Source organism: Panthera leo, chromosome C1, assembly GCF_018350215.1.
Source record: "Panthera leo isolate Ple1 chromosome C1, P.leo_Ple1_pat1.1, whole genome shotgun sequence".
In the NCBI taxonomy this organism is placed as follows: domain Eukaryota; kingdom Metazoa; phylum Chordata; class Mammalia; order Carnivora; family Felidae; genus Panthera; species Panthera leo.
Genome location: NC_056686.1, coordinates 57,594,883 through 57,616,887, shown reverse-complemented (window position 1 = coordinate 57,616,887; position 22,005 = coordinate 57,594,883). Strand labels below are relative to the sequence as shown.

The 22,005-nt window shown below is 32.3% G+C and overlaps 1 protein-coding gene across 1 annotated transcript in view; it reads right to left on the bottom strand.

Annotated features, from left to right (window-relative positions):
• The window catches only part of LRRC7 (leucine rich repeat containing 7), a 564,537-nt gene that overhangs the window by 96,383 nt on the left and 446,149 nt on the right, over positions 1 to 22,005 (bottom strand). Inside the window, exons 12-18 of the mRNA XM_042951516.1 lie at positions 20,882 to 21,011; positions 19,759 to 19,874; positions 14,855 to 14,924; positions 12,774 to 12,873; positions 10,726 to 10,850; positions 8,455 to 8,703; positions 3,352 to 3,552 (exon numbers count right to left, since the gene is read on the bottom strand). Coding sequence (XP_042807450.1) covers positions 3,352 to 3,552; positions 8,455 to 8,703; positions 10,726 to 10,850; positions 12,774 to 12,873; positions 14,855 to 14,924; positions 19,759 to 19,874; positions 20,882 to 21,011 — 991 coding nt within the window. The remainder of the gene's footprint in view (positions 1 to 3,351; positions 3,553 to 8,454; positions 8,704 to 10,725; positions 10,851 to 12,773; positions 12,874 to 14,854; positions 14,925 to 19,758; positions 19,875 to 20,881; positions 21,012 to 22,005) is intronic.

Here is a 22,005-nt window from a genome sequence, read left to right as displayed (position 1 = left end):
ACTGTGCCCAATTCTGTACTAGGCATTGTGCTAGACCCCAGAAAGGCAATGGAGATAAGACATACCTGACCTCGTGAAACTCACAGCCTGTAGTTAATAAACAAAATAATTAGAGATATTTTTATTATATGTAACACAAATAAACAGGATAATGTGATAGAGAAAATGAGAGGTTCTACTGATCATGGTGATCAGGGAAAGCCTTCCTGTTGAGGTAATCTTTAAACTGAAGGTTGGAAAAATATGGAAGTGTTAGCTATATAATTGGACCTGGGTGCTAAAGACTGAATGTTTGTGTCCCCTCAAAATTCATAAGTTGAAACCTATATGATGATATTTGGAGGTGGGATCTTTGGGAGGTGATTAAGTCATGAGGGTAGAACCCTCATGAATGAAATTAGTGCCACTATAAAAGAGACCCCACAAAGCTCCCTATCTCCTTCTACCTTGTGAGGATATAGAGAGAAGATGGCCATCTATCAATCAGAAAGTAGGCCCTTACTAGACACTGAATCTCTTCGTGCCTTAATCTTGGACTTCTTAGCCTCCTGAACTGTGATAAATAATTTTTTTTTTGTTTATAAACCATGCAGTCTATGATATTATGTTATAGCAGCCTGAATGGATGAAGACACTGGTAAAAAGCAAATGTAAACTTTATAAAAGGAATTTGGAAGTAGAAGAGAACCTTCATACCTCCCCATCCTCCTTGTTCATATGACTCTCCCAGCTGTATTCTCTGTCTAGCATAACATATATTAAAAGTCTTGGTATAGGTTTGGCAAACAAAGTGATCAATAAATGTTGATTTATTTCCTTTTTCTTTTTTCTCTGCTGAATTTGTAATCTGTTTACCTTGTTTTTTCTTACTGTTTTCTGCTTCTGGTTCTGCCTACCTCTATTCTTTTTTTCCTTCATTTTCCATATTTAACCACACGGATAAATGTGTCATGCAGTGAGTGATATTCTCTTCCACATTCTTGAGAATATGAACTAAATAATGACTCAAAATAGCAAACAAGTGCAAAACATACAAGAAAATATTATACACTTAATATAATATACATTGATCAGCTAGACACTCGGTTGTCTGTATTAATTATATCTGAAAGTTGAAAATATGGAGCATGGCCCCTTAATCTGGGTGAGTAATTTGATAAAGAATTGGCTTCTCTTTGCTCTAGGATGGCTAAAAGTTGGGTAAAGAAGATCTAGAATTTAAATTTTAGAAAAAGTATTGCACTTACCAGTGAGAATTCTACTCAACATAAAGGGCCAGGAGAAGAAAACTTAAGAAAGGTGGGGTGAATCACTGAAATAATTATAAAGACTAAGACTGAGCTTCAATTAAATAGGCAATAAGAAGCCACTGTAGTGTTTTTAAGCAGAGAAAGTTAAATTTGTTTTAAAAAGATCATTAACAGAGTAATGAGGGGGCTGAGGACAATGTAAGTCAAGAAGTTGACAGGTTTTATAGAAATGCAGGACAGAGTTGAGGGCCTGAAGAGGTCAAGGAGATACACTTAGATGAAAATGTATAAGCTTAGGTGATTGTTTGGAAGGGGCAGTGAATGCAGAGAAAGAAGGAATAAGAAATCAGGATATCTCCCAAATTTCTACCTTGAGTGGACTAGTAAAATAATGGTACAAGCTGAGATCAAGATCGGGCATATAAGAGCAGAAGCAAAACTGGGGAAGAAACATCCGATTTAATTTTGGATTTTTCATTTGAAGTGCTTATGGGATAATTTTAAGATTTATTTTCTCTACTAGGGTTATTATTAAATTCATGACCAAAGCCATCTTTTCCTTGCTTCACCTATCCCAACCCTGAACTAAGAAATTTTAGAATCTTCTTATTTTGTAGTAAAATTACTCAGTTTATGGGTTATCATGACCTCACAGTTATTTGGATGTTAAACTGTGACTACATGAGATTTAAATACAAAGTGTCTCCAGTGTGTACCTGCTAAACATTGGCTTTCTTCCTTTTTATATTATTGAAATATCTTAGAGATAAAAGTCTGTTATCAGACAATATCAGACAATAATACTGATTTTATAAGTAAATGGAAAAAAACCCCCAAAATGAGTACTTAAATTTTCCTCCCTAGATATCCAGCTATATTCTTCTCTTCTGGGGCAGGCTGGTACCTCCACTGGCAGATGTTCACACCATGCTTATTCTTGCTCAAGCTTTTTCCTCTGTCTGGAATGACTTCCTCTCTTTCCACTTTAGATGAATCACCCAAATATCAATATGCGGTTCAACTTTAAACTGTTTCACATAACTTTTTAATTGATTGGCCGTGATTGCATCTCTCTCCAATTTCTTAAAGTATCATATTTGCCATCACTCAACAAATCATGTGACTGTATTTTATATAATGTGCTCTCTAATCACCTTATCTGTGGTAATTTTACCTAGATAGGCTCTAAATTATTTGAGGACTATGTGCACATTTTATATTTCTTTTCTCTCTCTCACAGTGTTTAGCACAGTGCTAAATATACAGTTGGTGTTTTATCAATGCAACAAATTGATGCTGTGAAATGCAGATTTGTAAAAGAGTTTCATGAATCTAGATTTTTGAGAAGTGCGTATAGTAACTTCTAAATGTACTCATACCAGTTATGTTTCTAATGAAGATAAAAAGGTGATAACCAAATTGGCTGAAGAGTTGATGAGACAGTACAGAGGTGGCATAAATGTAGTTGAATTCTTTTCAGACCACACAAATTGATAAGGATGAATATCTAGTTTATTCTAAAATATAGGAATTAAGCTTCACATGACTAGATCCAGAAAAGCTAAATTTCAAAGTTATCTCCTGTTTTTCATTTATAGTAGTGTTTCCTATAATGGTTTTAACCCAAACCCTAAAACAAACAAAAAATTGGCTCTAAATCTGATCCAGAATTTTACTGAGATATGCAGAGCAAAAAAACAAAACAAAACAAAACAAAAAACCCCCACAAAAACACACAAAAAAACCCCAACTTCATTTAGTCTTTTCTAATGACTCATACAATAAAAGTTTGGATAGCCAAAACAGTATCACGAAAATGGTATAATGCACTTACTGGCCAGACCTCGCTAGGTGAGCAAGTATTCCTTCTGTGTGTATTGGAACTTTTGGAGTCGTATTATAATTTTAGGCCATGAGGGTGTCATTTACCTGTAATTCAGTAAATGCAACCCTCATAGTTTGAAAAAGTAGAGAAACTCATTTATATCTTAGGGAAAAAAATGCACTTATCAGAGATCTAATCAGTTTAAAAAAAAACATAGAATTTAGTAATTCCAAAAAATCCAAACCACACTGGCAATTACCAATAACCTTGAAATACCTCCACTGTAATCTCCTTTGGGGCTACAGGCCACTTGTGTTCATACTTTTCTTTCACAGTTTGCTCCGTGTTAGCAGTTGGGTTTGAATTCTCAACACGCACTCCATGGCTTGGCTTACCCACCAGATTTTGAACAGATTTTACCATATTCTTTAAATCCTCTGGGTAAGGAGTTGGATATCGTTTTAGGTTTATTTCAACCTAGAAGTTTATAAAAAGAAATTTCACATAAAAATACCTTCGGCAAACATGTTCACAAAACTACTCCATTTTATGTGCAGTAGTGAAACCAAATGCAATATAGTGAGTGTTGAGCTGGCTGAGAAACTGTACTGTTGCTGTCAGTGGTGTTCTTTCCATATTCTGCCCTCATGGGGCTTCTTCCCGCCACGCCCACCTTCTAGATTAAAAATAATTTGGGGGTTATATCCTATCTTTAGACCTACCCTGAGGATCATTGAAATAGGAGTAGGTCAAACATATAAGTGACTAGCAATCTGAAGATTTTAAGCAAATTACTGTCAGCTGCTTTTATACTTTAGAGGCTGTTCCTTACCTATCTTAGTTATTTATAAGTAATTATCTTCATATTAAAAATATCTTTGGAACATTAATATAGATGATAGGAGGAGACCCCAAAAGATTTACAAGTAGAGTTTATCATGTCTTTAAAAAATGGGGAATTGACAGTATCTGCTACCAAATATGCATCAGCTCAATGTTAATTAATTAGCATGTTATATCAAAAGGTAGGGTAGCTAATTCTTGTTAATACCTAAAAAAAATGCTTCAGGGTGGCTTTTATATTTAGTTTTTACCCTAATAAAGTAACATTGTAGGTACTGCCTTAAAATACTTAAAATCTTAAAATACTCCTTTGTAGGTAATGTCTTAAAATAAAAAATTAAAAATTGAGGAGATTTTCTAAGATATTCTATGTAAACACATAAATGTTGGCTTATATTTACCCAGGTATCTATTCCCCTTTCTTGAATTAATTTTTGGTGTATCAATCTGCCTTTAGGGAATATATATTAATGATCATTCTTCACATTTAATTTAGAGGGAGAAAATATGAGACACTTCCTTATGGAATATCCCATTATCAGAGTATTTAAAATATACCTAAATTGGAATAAATCCAATTTATTCATGCTGATTAAAAGGGAGTGGGAAGAAATATAAGGAGCAGATTTATTTGGCCTGGCTTATTCCAGTAGTCATAACTTTTTGCATCTGAGTAGAACCAACTTTACAAAATGGAATGGTTTATGTGATTGTAGTGAGTATGTGTCTGTGGAAAGTGTGTGTGGGGGTAGGTGGGAAGGAACGGAGAAGGGGAAAGTAAAGTTGAAGAAGGAAAGAGTGGGAATGAGAGACGAAAGGAGAAAGTGGGGGGCACATGCACCCCCACCTGCCCACACCCATGGAATTCATGGGATGTAAGAAACTATGATGGTGGTATAGATCTGAGGATTGTAAATATGAATTCAAACACTTTTGCTCATCTGCAGATTTAGCAAATCCACCAACTTTGTCATATTCATCTTCCTCGTGGCTCATTTTCCATATCAAATGCTGGGATTGGACTCCACTGGATGATTTCTAACATTTCTTTTAAGACTAAAAATACAAAATTATTTTTCCAATACATTTTTGAAAGGCTGATGAAAAACCAGATAATTCTGCTAGTATAAATATTGTTTAAATGTAATTTTGTCTTTTACACTCCCAAACAAATAAGAATGAACTCAATAATATATAGAAATAAAGCTACAAAAATATAACCCAAGGAAAATTTAGACTTCTCAGAAAAAAAGTGTAAGTTGTTAGAATGTAATATAAATATAGCTCAGGGTACTTAATTTACAATGCATTCTGAAGTAAACATAAAGAGAATGATATCCATGCTAGACAAAGTCCATTGGGATGCATGCATTCTTGGATCTGCTGTTTAAGTTGGTATTAGAAATGTTCATCACAAATTAAATCTAAGTTTTAAATGATATTGTTGAACTCATTTAAAAGTACTTGATATCAAAGGGCTAAAAGTCAAAAAACTACATTTAAAAATATAGATTGTAGAGTGGTATGACTATTATGCCAATTAAGAACATCTTTTAATTTTTAATAACCAATGGTATATGAATGAAAAAATAATTTTCAGGTAGAGAATTAAAACCCTATGTACCTTAAAAAATTCTCGATGCTAAAATTATACTCCTAAATTGAATCAAAAGGAAAAAAAAGTGTGAAATGTTCTTCTTTAATTGAATTAGATTCTTCATTGAATAATGTAATCTATTTTTTATAGATGCTATGTCTCATCTGACAAAATTAGATGACTATTTACTAATGGCCATGGTGCCAATATTTTCTGGTTGTTTTATAAACAAGTTAATATGATATTTTGGTCACATCACCAGAATATGTTTGGGTACTTTATCTTTGAAAAATATTTAAATTTAGAAACAGACACAGATTTGTCATGAATTTAATGAAGCTTCAGTTTTAGAGCCTGTCACTTGCACAGCTTCTTTCTAAAGCCTTGTGAGGGGCCCTACTTATGTATTTAAATGGTTATCTTATATCCTTTTCCTTAAAAGAGGCCCCTCTCCAAACTGTGGGAGTTTCAGGTTTCATACAACTTGGATTTGTTTCACCTAGCCAATAAGTTCCTTGTTTCCCACTTGTTGGACCTGGAGTCAGAAGATCTAAATTTAAGCCACAGATTTACCTCAAACAAGCTATCAGCCACTAACCTTTCTGCCTAGTTTCCACTTGTGTAAAATGTGAATGATAATATCTTTGGTGAATATATGACTAAAATGAGATAATACCTGTGACAGTCTTTTGAAAATGTGTAAATTCTATTCAGAGATTAAATACTATCTAAAATCAGATTCTACTTAGGTATTTTTAAAGTCTCAATTCTTTTGGAAGTTTAGATTCTACTATATATACTATATACTCATATATGTATATATATACACACACATATGTATATACATATAAACACCATACTACCTGTAACTATCTGGGTTTTTTCAGATTGTATGCAGCAGCAACCATTATTTATTCAGTATCTGCCATTTGCCAGGCACATGCAATATGTTTATAAGGATATTTAATTTATTATTATCTATACAATAAATAATACTTATCTATATGATAAATAATATTTTATTATTTATCATATAGATTTAAATATAAATAAACACTGACTAATTATACTTAACAATAATTAAATAATTATAATTAAACATAGTTTAAATTGCATAACTCATTATAGCATCTGTTCCCATTCTACCAAAAGGGAACAGTCTTGGTCCAAAGTCATACAGCTATAGGTAGCAATGCCCAAATTCAAACTCAGGTCTTTGACTCCAAAGCCTATGCTATGGAAGTGTTACTTGGTTCAGAGCTATTGTCTGATAGAAGTGAAGCACATTATTTGTACAATCTTGTGAAAAAATGGTGTTTGTAAATCTATAATGTAAATTTTACTGAGTTAAATAACAAGATGATTTCAATTTTTAAAAACATAAAGCTAACAATTTTTTATAATTACTTTTAAAATTTAAATAACGGTGTAATATTTTATAATTGTTATGTTTGTAAGTTCTGTAAAAACATACTTTATATCCTTTTACAGATTGTTTTGCCTTCCTACTTTTCTTTTTTTATGCCTTCCAACTTTTTAACTCATGTGTGCACTGCTTTAGAAATGAATAAACATGCTCATAAACACAATTTTATTAATAGTTCAGTAATGCCCCAATACAAAAGCAGTTTCTTTATATTTCTAAATATATAGGCTAGAAATATTCCCTTATTCTAATATGGGATGGAAAAACAAATAGGTGGGAAAAATTGTCACTTATGTTCTTACCAAAATGTTGTATATATCACTCACCATAAAGTATTTGTTCATTTTACATATACATTTTATTAAAATGCAAGATTTTGTACTGCAATGTTATTTCACTTTAATTTTAGAAAAATAGCAATGTTTCACAACATTCTGTATATCTCAGATCTAAAACAAGTGCAGTAAATGCAAATAGCAGCTGCAAGATGTTGGAGACTCCCAAAAGTTTAGCAATGGAAGAAAGAATTAACATAAATAGCTAGGCATTTAGAGATGATATCTTGAATTCACAAAGAAAACCGTGGTTTTCTTATGTAATGATTAAATTCTAATTTGGTTTGGCTGTAAATTCCGGTAAGAGAAATAATAGTGAATGCCTTGATTATTGATTGTTAAATATCTTATTCTGGGATTTAATTAGGACATTTTACACAGAAAGGAAACCTATAGCAGTTTCAGTGAGGATTCTCAGCTGGCCTTATATTGTGCATAGAATATAAGACACAGAATAAGAATCTAGTCCATTACATGTGGATGGTAAAGCTTACCAAAAATCTAGTGTTTTTTCACATCCCATTAAGACATTTTTTTAAATGAAACTTTTAAACACCCAACCCACTGAGATAAGGAAGCCCTATTTGCCACAACTCCTAAACCAATCTTCTCTTACAGGAATTCTCATCATCTGTGCCTTCAAATTAGAAGGAAATCGATACTTTTCAACAAATGTCCATCTTTGTACTCAAAGTCCACTCTCAGCAAATCCCAATTCAAATCTCATGCTATTTTATGAATCAATTTTTAGTTATTTAATCTCCCTCAGAATTGACATTATACAAAAATGCATGTATGTATGGGGACAATTTAGATGTTATCAACAGTGTCATCAACATTCTGCCCGACTATTGGTATTCCCACACTTTAAATTAAAGAAAAAAAATATTTAAAAATGAAAACATAAATGAAAATGAAGCACCCAACTAAAAAATCATGCCATATAGCCCACCATTAGGCACCTCATTATTAATGTTCCCTCCCCTGACTTGGTTCTCTCCACCCCATTGCCAATGTCGATGAACAAAAACTTAAATTGGTATCAAACACTGGCAACTGGATGGTTTCTATAGGATCGACATTCCTTACCCCAAATCATGCAGAACATACCCCATAAACCACTGTTCCAAGGTTGCCTCTACATGGGGGGTTCTCCTACCCCAAACACCTAGGCCTACCTGTCTGCCACTTAGAGAGGGAAGAGTGGTGGATTGTGCTGCAACTGGCAATGGAGTACACATGCTCCTTTCCTGCTGGAGGCCACTTATACAACCCCATGCCAGCTGTGGGTCATTCTGGGGGACGGGCATATCTTGGATCTGCTGATCACACCTGGCCCATGGTGTGCAGCAATCGCCAGACAGTCTGGCAGGTTGGAGAGTAATCCCACGCTGGCCCCTTTCCCAGGGGGCTTGGCAAGAGTGATCCTGTGGGAGAAGGAATCTCCATTTTCTGGGAGAAAGAGGAGCACTGTAGCAATACTTTCACTTTATCATTTTTCTACTCTTGATTTTTTTTTTTCACTCTGGGTAATGCATTTAAAACAACCACAGAAAATTAGCTCAAACTCTCTAACAAAATGGTACCAATATCAAATGAAGCTAAAGGGTCACCACTTCTTCACACAATGCAGCAGTTATACTACACTGTACACTCTATAAGTAGGGCATTATACTCTAGTCCATTTGGAAGTTGATGGCATAGGTCAGTGGTTCCTTTTTAGATTTTATGTAAATGAAAGGTAAAATGGTGCTAAATTTAATGTACATGTAATGAACCAAAACCGTGTGATTAATTTACTATAAGATTTCCATACATTCCATTCATCATACTTCCATGATGATTTATTTAGAAGTTTGTTTGTGTTCTAATTTGCCCAATAGCCAATGGCATTGGAAATGTTCAAATTAGTCAAAACCAAGTGTTTGAGATTTTTGAAACACATATTGTTTCGCCAAAATATAGATAAATCAAACATAAATAAGCATAAAGAAAATGCAATCTAAAGTATAATGAGCCTACTCTGATTATAAACAAACCTGATCACATAACACACAAACAGGGCTTCTAAATAACGGTTTGCATTTACCATATTTTATGTTTTCATTGATACATATACCAGAGTATATTAAATGTACTATTTTCTTGTTGGATCCTTTGAATATGGATTTTTAGGAATAAGTAAGTAGTTTTTGACATTCAGTGAAGAAAAAGAATGAATCAGAGGTCCAGTATAGAATGCATCATCCATTGGTTCTATATTTAACGTACGAAATCTTAAAAGAAGAACTGAGATGTTGTGAGGGTCTTTGTTTACTTTTAGTTTGGCATTGTTTTTTCCAGGAATTCACAAGTTAAAAAAATGTTTCTTTGGTTATTAGATAGCATTAACCAAGCATCCAGAAACATTTTTTTCAAAGCCAAATCTTTAACAAAGCTATCATTTTGATTTGGGAGTCCGTTTTGGGTTCTCCACAATGATGTAGAGGTAGGCCTTGTCAATTACCTTACTGTCTAAATCTAGTAAGGTTCCAGAGTGTGTTGGTTTAAGAAAGAAGTTTAGAAAATGTGGGAATGAGGGGAAAGAAAAGAAGAACACATTACACAATCTATATCTATTAACAGGATGCACATAACAATTACTTAGGCAATTAGTCACTCAGAGTGAGAGCTGTTAGTATCCATGATGGAAAAAGTACAGAAATAATACTATAAAAAATTAGTGAGAGATTCAAGATGTTGCCATGATGTTAATATGAAGATCTGATGTTGAGAAGAACTATATCACTTCTGATATCTTCAAGCTTAAATACTTAAAAATATAGATTGTAAAATTTCACCTTGTTACTTGACTTAAATTAGTTCCAATGAAGAATTTTAAAAATATATGTTTGAGGTGAAAAACTGAATATCCCCTGGTATTCTTGCCTCCTTTAAAACTTGTTTTCATATTTAAGAAAACTCAGAAAATTTTCTCAGATACCCCAGGGACATTGAATCTTTCAGAGATTTTAATGCCAATGTAATATATTAATCTGTTGGTTTTTCCTTAAATGTGTACTTGGGTCTCATATGGCCTGCCTGATGCCTTGCTTGGCGATTAAAAGAAAACCATTTCAGTGTTTCAAAAATATAATAAGATGCTTAGGTAAAGTCTATCAGCCAGATTTGTTTGTTTGTTTTGGCTTTCCCTCACCTTGAATCTCTTTCATGTTGTTACTCTGTAAGATGGGTATTAAATTTGCTCAGAGACATTAGTCTCATTCTGAAGCACACCAATGCTTCTCAAATTACCATCCTGCTATAATGAAAGGTACCACCAGAACACTTGAAGATATATCTGACCTTCAAGCAGAGGTCACTCAATTTGTCCCTAAGTCTATTGTATTAATAACAATGGACAAACAAAGATAATGAGAAGAAAGAAGAAACAAAATTAAAAGTTTCACCTTAACTTTCCCAGCATTTTCGTCATCTTCCTTTTTTTCTTCAAATTCAAAGGCAACAGTCATGCGTTGTTGTCTCTGCTCTTCCCACAGTGTTGGGTTAAAGCTGTCACTGTCTGACTGGAAATCTACAGTTAGATTCCAAAGTATTATTGCTTTTTTTTACATGAAGTGTTATTAATAGAGCTTAGTACACTATGCAAAAAAATGGCAATAGGTACTATAAACAAGTACAAAATCAAAAAAAAAAAAAAGGAAAAATAAAGAGAAAGAAAGAAAGAAATAAAGAAGAAAGGAAAGAAAAAGAGAGGAAAGGTCCTTTGATATTTGTTACATGGTCTTTTACATCTTAATTCAAATTCAGCTTTCGTAAGTACATATTAATTACATATTGGGATTGGGAAGTTTTCTAGTGCAGAGAATGGTCTCTCCAAATACTACTACTAATGATAATACAAGAGAGCTGGGCTATACATTTTAAAACATTAATTTTTAAATCTTCACACCAGCACACTATGGGTAGTACTAATATATCCTCAATTTGTTAATGAGAAAACTATAGTTTTCTCTGGGCCAGTGCAGGATTCTATTCCATATCTGTGTGATTACACAGCCCATACCCATATTTGTAGCCACTAAACTCTATCAGGATTTTATAAAAGGTACTACATAACATTGGTTTTTCAGTAAAATGCGTAAGATTGAAAGCTTTATTTATTTATTTTTTGCTGTGTGTATGTGGTTGGGAGGAAATGGAGCGGAGCTTGTTTTTAGGGTTATGAACATATGGAAATTCAGTCTTTAACATTACAGTCTCAACTAGTCTAAATATATCCCCAATTAATAGGGAAAATAAGTGGCTTATAAATATTTAATTTATATCAAAATATGGACTAATAGTAATATCTTCCTTGCCAACATTAATTGTGAAGATCACATGAAAATGCAGTACAAGTACTTAGTTCAGGCTAAATTCTTTCCCAAAGGACAACACTTATCACATATGTACTTGTTTGTTGCAAGGGATTCTGAAAATTCATTTATTATACTTCTGCCTGAAAAGCCAAAGGGTGACTTGCTTAAAGTTCAAAAAATTTTTCTATTACCAACTCTTCTTTCCTCAAAAGAGAGCAAAACAAAACAAAACCTGGCTAATTCCTTAATATCACACTTTGCCTAACTAGATCTACCTCATTGCCTACAATAAATTAGGGATTCAATCTGTGCAACCACATCTCAGAAATGACCAGCAAATCTGAGATTCTTTTCACTTTTCACTTTTCCCTTTATTTTTTAAATGAAATATTTTGATAATCTAGGGACTAATATGAAAATATAAGTAAAGTTTAGGTTTAGGTTTTTCAACACGTATATCTATCATAGCTACTGACATCATTTAGAGAAACTCAACTTGAAAGAGAAATAATGGTCATTATTTTCAAGTTATCTCTTTATGGTCGACTCTTAACATGAAATAATTTGGGGCCTGGGATCACCAGACTAAATGTTTAAATTGTGTTCATGAAATTAGTGAACACAGGAAATAAACCAGTTCACTGAACCTTCCTTAAGGTCTGACCCTTCTTAGCTCATTTCAGTGAGCTGGGTACTACATTTAGTTAACTAGTCCTATGTCTTAGAATCCACCAAGAGAAGTTGCTCCCAAAAATCAACACTTCCATATAAGATATGAAGAGGGAGAGTTACATTTTTGGAATCTTATTTAAAATAGTATAGTGTACATTGATTTTGTAACCTGCAACTTTACTGAATTCATTTATCAGTTCTCCCAGTTTTTTGGTGGAGTCTTTCAGGTTTTCTATATGGAGTATCATGTCATCGGCAAATAGTGAAGGTTTTACTTCTTCCTTGCTGATTGTGGAAGATAAGATTCATGTTTAGGGTTAACCCCTGGATGACTTATATGTGTCATCTAGTTATTTTCATAGCCTTGCCCATGTGTCAGTATTCCTGGCCAGATATCAGAATAAAATTATTCCCTTTTATCCATAATTATATAAGTATAGGAGAAATTTTTACTGATAATTTACCTTCATCACCACGAGGTTGCTGGGGAAACATGTAGTTAGTCAATACTCTTTGCTTTGTTTCTGGATGGGCTTCAGTTTGTAAAGGGATAAGGGCTTTTGACTAGACGCAAAGAACATACAAAGTAGATTAATAAGATAGTGAATATGAAGAATATTACTTTTATATAAGACATGGTCAATAGTTTGGCCTCACTGAGCTGAATGAACAATTAAAAGAAAGACAAGGAAAAAAGTAATAAAATAATTAAGGATTACATAAAAGACTATTGCTGAGGAATATTCTTAAATTCTAAGGTCTTCATACTGAGAGTTTCTTTTTCTGTAGGATACTTTTTTACAAAACCTATCATCTTCACTGAGCAATGTCAGTTTTAGTCTTAAAGAGACCAAGATGTATTAAATTATTCAACTAAGTAAGCTTTTGGTGTGGTTCTATATGCTCATTCATTTTCACAAACTGCTGCCCTAAAAAGACAAATGGGATTTGCTATCAAATCCATGCTACTGCAAAATCATCTATGAATTTAATTAGGTTAAAACAGAAGCATTTTTTGAGAGATATTTTTGTAACCAAAGACAGAGTCCACATAAAAATAAGCAACTATTCTTGTTGTACCTGATGTATGAGTATATTTCTTGTGGATGGTAATATTTAATTCTTTATTATTAATTTGATTTTACAAATACAATTTCTGAAGGGTATTGTAGAACTCTGATATTAAATTATATATATATATACATACATATATATATATATATATATGTATGTATATATATACACATATGTATATATATACCTTATTGGAAATGATGATATCTAATGTTTAAAAAATCCACTAATTTCATGACATTTATTAATAGGAGTGAAACACAAAGTGGATTTGGCGTATCAGCTTGTCTCATGCAACTGAGTCAGAAACACATTAAATCACTGTTATAAATAAAAGTTAAATGATGCAGTCATTGTTCAGTTCAGTCTCCCACAAGAATAATAAATCATGATATTAGCAGATGTTTTTTCACAATGAAAGACTGTAGAATAGATTGTTCCATTAGCATAACTCACATTGAATCCAGAAATTATTTATTTATAATGATATATTAATGCCTTGAAAAATCTATAGTTCATTGATAAGATTTGGATTTGAATCTAATTTCTCTACTCAGCAGATGGAAGCAAGTACTATAATGACTGTAGGGACACAAACATTATTCTTACACTTACATTTTATGTTTTGTAGAGATTTAATTTTTTCACAGAAGTAGCCCAATACTTAGAAATCTGGTCAATTCATTTACCTGTAATGCTGCGTTTATGCTTAGGAGATAATGATAACAAACTAAATTCAAGACGATTTGTTTTCATTTGGCTATTCATATTTGCAAAAAGGTGTTTCAAAATTTTGGGATTATGAGAAAAAAGTAAAGATTAATAAGCCATGTCAAAATTGTCCACCACCATTTTTTTTTCTGGTGGCAAATCAGATGTCTTCAACTATTTCTTGTTATTTTCCAGTTATTAAAGTTATTCATTAACACTCAATTACTAATTTGAATATAATCTATTTTCGTGATTATAAAAAATAATCTCAAACCAATTTCACAGAAAATACTGATAATAGTCACAAAATATATCTGAAAATTCCTTGTGTAAAATTTTAGAATTAAGTTGATTATAATTGAAAGTATTTTAAAAAGGAATACATTGGATAATAATTCCCTCTGTGATTTCTTATTCCTTACCTTCAGAGATATAATTAAAGAACATCCCCTAAAGACACAGAAGTACCTTTTAGAAGTACAAAGCTATAAAAATGATCGTTTTGTGTGTTTGATACATGAGAATGAAGTCGATGCTAAATCAAAGTATTTAAAGAGGGTGGAGGTTATAGTACTGTATTATCTGTAGCAATGAAATACACACTTGAACTGCTATCTTTACAAAAATCTTTCAGAAGATAAAGGGATCTATATTTTGTAGTATATGCCAAAGGTAGCTACTGGGGATACGTTAGTAATTCAAAGCTTAAATTATAGTTCATCTTAATAAACAAAATAAATCAGGTAATAACGGTTTTTACCTGATTGTCAGAAAGCCACAAAGCTGCAAGTTCTTTAAGTTTGGTAAATGAGAATGGTAAATTCTTCAACCTGCGAAAACAAGAAAATTCTAATAGCGTGGGTGAAGATGGATATAGTTCATTTTTATGAAGAATTATTTAAAATACTGTAACTTATTGATTTCATTCTTTGCTCTAATTCTTTCCCTACAGTAGTCTGAGCAATCTCTAAAAAGTGAAAATTCCCATTTGCAATCCTCCAAATGCTTTCTATCACATCTAGAAAAAAATCCAAAATTGTTACCATGCCTTGTCAGATCTTAACAAGATCTGGCCCTCCAAGCCCCTCCAGAAACTTCTGCTACTCTTTTCCTGGCTTAGTCCCACCAGCTCCACTTACTGGCCTTTTATCAGCCCACTACAAGGAGTAGCCAAACTCTTATCTGTCTGGAATATTCTTTCTCCACAACTTCACTTAACTAATTCCCACATGTCTTTTAGCTCTTAAATGCCATTTTCTCAAAGAGGCTTTTCCTGCCTCCTTATGTAAATAACTTTCCCCAGTGTAGTCTCTAAGTACCTTATATTTTCTTTGATGGAACACATCATAGTTTGTAATTATATATTTATTTTTGTGATTACAGTTTTGCTGTCTGAACTCCCCACAGAACTGTAGGCTCCATGATGGGAAGGGGTCATGTCTGTCATACTATTAAAGGAATCTACAGCTCCTATAGATGACTCCCGAGAGCATGTCCTTTTGTTCTGTCACCTTTTTGTATTCCAAGAGGGAATTTTTAAAAATGCATTTTGAGGTATGTGAGTTTGGCGTCAGCTATGATATTCAATTGAAATGATCTATTTAGTATTGGCTTTAGCCTTTGGAGGACCAAACTGCCAAATGCCTACTTCAACATATTATCTGATATCCCTGAAATTGTGTATGATGCATAAATTGTGATTGCATAGGCATATATGTGATTGCCATCATAGTTACTGAGCAAAGTGGTAATATAAACAAAGCCTGCCACTGGATTCATTGTTAATTTCTGCATATTCACTTTTGAATAGAGGTACACATTTTAGATAGAACTTGGAATGAAAATTTCCTTAAGTCTTTAATATGTTGGAATTATTTCAGCCAATCCGTGAATACATATATTTTGACAATGGAAATGGAAAATATTACAATAATTAGTAAGGATTGTGGAAATGGTTTATATTATATGCAAAAGGAGTGACCACTTCAAATGATTTAGTAAATTTGAAAAGATATTGATAGCCAATACAAATAGCAACAGTGTACATTAGCCAGATAACTTTAGGAAGAATATAATAACCTCTCTGAGCTCATAAATATTTATAAAACATAAATAAGCATATAAAGAGTAATGGAGACTGATTTATATCATAGTTCTCTTTTTATGAAATTATTTGTTATACTAGTATTTATAACATGAAACTAAATTACGTAAAAACTGTTTGTAGTTTTTGGTTATTTAATTTCATTGAAGCCAGGAATTATGAAGTAAGGTGTTATGGGAAGAATTTTTCCACATCATATGGAGATGAATTGAAAGTAGAATGTCAATTCTGCCACATCGAAATTATGTGAGGGGGAAACTCTGGAATCATACAACAAAATGCATGACAAATCATCATCAACCCAGTCATAAATGTGGAGTGTAAGGAAAAGAGACTGTTAGAGGAGGACAAGTTACACTCAATTCTCCTTAGTCCCCCAGTAATGTATGTTAAAAGTGAGCTTCTATTTAGTATCACAAATGTGCAATAAATTCACCATAGGAACAATCTTGCAGTTGACAGTGCATGGGAATAATTTTTCCTAAACTATAATACCAAAATTTTTAAAATGCATTCTATTATAAATGTGAAATTGTGATGGTCATGACATTTGGATGACATTTCATATTTAATCTTTTATCCAAGCATTTCATATTTAATCCAGTTCTTTTATCCAGGTCTTTCTCTGATAGTAATGTTAAATTTGGCCTCAGATTTGGTTGAATGTTGATTTTAATTGCAAGTTAAGTCATTGATTAATTCATTAACTAAGAAATATTAGTTGGCTCTATACTATGTTCTAGTCGCTGTAGTAGGAGAAAAATTAAGCTTATATAACTGACCTGATGAAATAAGTTCCTGGATATTGTGAGATTCTCAATGACTTATTCATACCTTTTGCCCTACCATCTAGCAATATGTCTGTCCCATTGTGGTTACTGAATTATCCTCTATTTGTTGAATAAATAACTTCATTAGCAGACTTTCTACTTTCTTACACCATACACAAAAATAAACTCAAAATTGATCAATGACTTAAATGTGAGGCCTAAAACCATAAAACTCCTAGAAGAAAGCAGGCAGTAATTTCCTTGACATAGGCCATAGAAATATTTTTCTAAGTATGTCTCCTCAGGCAAGGGAAACAAAAGCAAAATTAAACTATTGGGACTATACAAAAAAAAAAAAAACAAACAACTTCTGCACAGTGAAGGAAACCAGTAACAAAACCAAAAAGCAATCTACTGAATGGGAGAAGATATTTACAAATGATATATCTGATAAGGGGTTAATATCCAAAATATATTAAAAAAACTTATACAACTCAACACCAAACAAAAAATAAGCCAATTTAAAAATGGGCAGAGGACCTGAATAGAAGAAGACATACAAATGGTCAACAGACACATGAAAAGGTGCTGAACATCATTAATCATCAGGGAAACGCAAATCAAAACCACAATGAGATATTACCTTATACCTGTCAGAATAGCTAGAATCAAAAAGACAAGAAATAACAAGTGTTGGTGAGGATGTGGAGAAAAAGGAACCTTGCTGCACTGTTGGTGGGACTGTAAATTGGTGCAGCCACTATGGAAGACAGTATGGAGGTTCCTTAAAAAATTAAAAATGGAAATATTATATTATCAAGTAACTCTACTAGTGGGTATCTACCTAAGGTAAAGAAAATCAAAGCTGTAATTCAAAATGATATATGCACCCCTACACTTATTGTAGCAGTATTTACAATATCCAAGGTATGGAAACAACCCAAGTGTCCATAAATTGATGGATAAAATGTGATATATAGATATATTTATGTCTATATCTATAAATATATATTACTCAGCCACAAAAAAGAATGAGATCTTGCTATTTTCCAGGTCAAACAAGGATGGACCTAGAGGGTATACTGTTAAGTGAAGTGAAGTTAGACAAAGACAAATACCATATGATCTCACTCATGTGGAATTTAAGAAACAAAACAAGACAAGAAACAAACAAAAAAAGACATTTAAATACAGAGAAGAAACTTGTGGTTGTAAGAGGGGAAGTGGGTGAGGGGATGGCTGAAAGAGATAAAGGAGATTAAGAGTACACTTATAGTGATGAGCATTGAGTAATGTTTGGAATTATTGAATCATTATATTGTACATCTGACATTAATGTAATACTATATGTTAATTATGCCTCAATAAAAATAGTCAAAAAACAACTTTATTAGTATTACTTCTAATTATGGGTCATTTTAAATATTTGATAAGCATATTTTCTATATCATCATGCAGATTATTACTGAATGAAAGTTGAGCAGACCAAGAATTTAAGAGAGAAAACCCCTCTCCAAGTTACAACAGTAATGGAGCTCAGTTCCATTGGGGACTGTAATGGAATCTACTGAGAATCCATCTTCCTATTATATCTACATTATCATATTTCCTAATCTTATTCATAAGAATATAATTAGAAAATTTTGAAAAATGTTTTGCTGAAAGTCATGTAGAACATTCAAAGCATTTCTCTCATTTTCCTGTCTGGTAACCCAGTCCAAACAGGAGAATGAGATTGATTTGATTGGACTTACTCTTGTACCAAGGTATGAAGCTTCCTTGCCATCTTGATTTTAAAAATTAAATCCCAAACCTTTTAATAAAATGCCTTATTCTCTTATATGGAATATTATTGAATTACTAAGTGAATGTGATTTTTGAAAATCACATTATTATTATTATTTTCTTCAAACCAACAAACAAATGAGAACTCGTACATCCATCTTGAAACTTACAGATCTGAACATTCTTAATGATTCCATCTTTGACAGTTTCATTGCAATCTCTCAGTTTCTCATTCTACCACTTGTCTGACTGAAATTTATTTTATATGTTCTATTCTATAATCATTTTATCTACTGAGTAGTTATCTTCAGTCAATATTTATTTTTATCCTTTCCTATTGGAGGGCAATTGTGGTGGAAACAAAGATGAATTGCAGTTTTGCTTTTATGTTTTTGCGTATCCACCACTATAACAACTTTGTCACAAGAAGAGCACCTATCTTTTCTTTTTTTGCCTTGCTCTGAACATGACTAAATAGCCATTTGGTTGTCTTTACCATAATGTACAAACTTTATGGCTTTTGATATTAGCTAATTGGCAATATTTTTTCAGCATTTTGATGGTGTCGACAAGACACACACTGTCCAGTTAATTTACTGGAAACATAAATATGTACACAAAAATATATACATATGCATACATACATATATACTTATAAACATATTTTAAGTAATAAATTTTGTAGCTTTTTATTATAATTTTTTCATGTTTTCATAATATTATGATTTCTGAATATAGGAGGGTTTTAGTATATAAATTTGGGTGTACAAATTTTATGTAATTTAAACATAATAAATATATGATCTGAAATTAATCAAATGCAAAAATTTAGAAATATCAGTTTAAAAATAATTTAGCTTCTGCCATTTTCTCAATAAAACATGGATATCTACATTCTATAAACCTCATAAGACAGAAAATATTTTTTAAATCATTAACAAGATATAATAATAATTTACTTTTAGTAAATAGCTAATATGTGATTGTGAAATGTTGCAGAAATACCTGTTGTCACTCAAATTTAAGACTCTTAGTTTCTGCATCTGTCCAATCTCTTCAGGAAGAAATTCCAGTTTATTGGAACGTAGAGACATAACTGTTACATTCTTACAGCTTCCAATCTATGGGTAACAAAAGAAAATAAAGAAATACACTGTAAACCATTTTATATTAATTTTTAATTTTAAAATAATTAATTTACAGATTTCCTTGTCACTTTTAAGACTCCCTTAATATGTCTATTGTTTTATTTTTTATAATCCCACTCTTTAAAATATGTGTATATATAATATATATTCCTCTAGGTATTAAGGCAACATATATCTCATATTCTTTTGCACATTAGGAAGGAAGAATTTTCTTTATAATTTTGTTATTTAGAATGCTCATTAACTTCATTGTTTTAATAAGTTACATTGTTTTTATTGTCCATCCAAGTGAGTGCTAACACATCTATGTTTCTCATAGATCATACATACTCAAAAGATGTTGACATTGCCTTGACAAAGTTAGTTTTATTTCATGTTGCAATGGTACTTGTTATTTCTATTCATAACTTTTGTTTTTAAAATAATGGCATATTGGTTATTGTTCCTTCATTATGAAAATGTTTAGTATAAAATGTTAAATTGAAAATATACCCCACATTTTTTTCTTGACATTAATAAATAAAAATCCCACTTAGAAAGAAAAACCAACAGAACCTCCTGGTGAATTCTAAAATAAAAATAATATTATGATGCCACATGATACCTAGAAAAACTATTTACATTAAAAATCTTTCACTTCAGAAATGTAAATGTAATGATCCCAGAATGCTATTTATCATTATTCTTAAGAGCAAAATATTTAAATTATCTAAAACTGCATTCCTTAGCATTGAGTAACTTACAATATTTTATTACTTTTCTTTGCAAGTAGTGTTCGAGTCAAATGCATTTTCTGAGTCAAATATAAGCACTTGTCACATATTACTTAAAGGATAATAATCAATAAATACTTATACAGATAACTCCTATATACATTGACAGCTCAACTCATGAATCTACATTGCTACTGCACCAGTTAAGACTTAATCCCAAAACATATTCATTAAAAGTTAGTTAACAAAAACAAGTTTATTTCTCACTTCTCTGGGTAATTCTGGAAGGAAATTCTCATCAACTGCTAACGTTCGAAGACTATGAAGGTAGCCGATAGTAGAAGGTAGAGACTCCAATTCATTACAGCTACAGTCAAATTCTTCTAATAAAGATAAACTGAAAAGTTAAATACATTAGTTAGACATTTTAAAAGGTAAAATGGCAAAAGAGCTTTTAAAAGGCCACATATCCAAGTTCACTGAACAAAAAAAAGTTATTCATTTATGACTACAATGGTATCATATAAATTGTTTTATCAGTTCAGCCAAATGGTTCAACCAATGCTATTTAATAAGTGGCTCAATTTATGGGGCACCTGGGTGGTTTGGTTGGTTAAGCATCCTACTCGTGGTTTGGGTCAGGTCATGATCTCATGTTTCATGAGTTTGAGCCTCGCATTGGGCTCTGTGCTGACCATGCAGAGACTGCTTGGGATTCTCTTTCTCTCTCTGTCTCTCTCTGTCTGCCTCTCTGCCCCTCCCCCACTTATGCTCTCTGATTCTCTCAAAAATAGATAAACTCTAAACAAAATTAAAAAAAAAAGAAAATGACACAAGGTTTTGTCTGTTTGTTTTATACAACTTAAGTGTCATTTATAGCCTGATATTCATAATGTATATCCTTGGAGTGGATGCATATAAGTGGCATGGGATAGGTAGAAGGGTGTGAAGGGCAGGTCCACAAAGGAATAGTAAGGGGGGCAAAACATTAACAACAAATCACTGATTAAATTTTAGGTTTACTAAGCACTTTAAAGATAAAAATAATCTTTACCTTATAACAACTCTATAAGATAGCTATTATTTTTAAACCCATTTTACAGATAAGGAAATTGAGGCTGAAAGAGGCTAAGTAATTTGCCCAGGGCCACACAAAGTAGGAAATCTGGGAGCTTAAGTACACACAGTATGCCTCTGCTGTATTTTCTTGCCTCTTAGCCAGTGCATCTGTAGCCAAGTAGCCAAGAGTACAGAGAGGGCTCATTTCAGCCTGCAGATATGTTCAGTTTGGTTTACATAGTATTTTAAAATGTGGTAAACTCTACATAATGATCGAGATTCTTGGTACCTCTTGAAAGAGGAAGATCTGACAATACTGGGTTGATATTTCT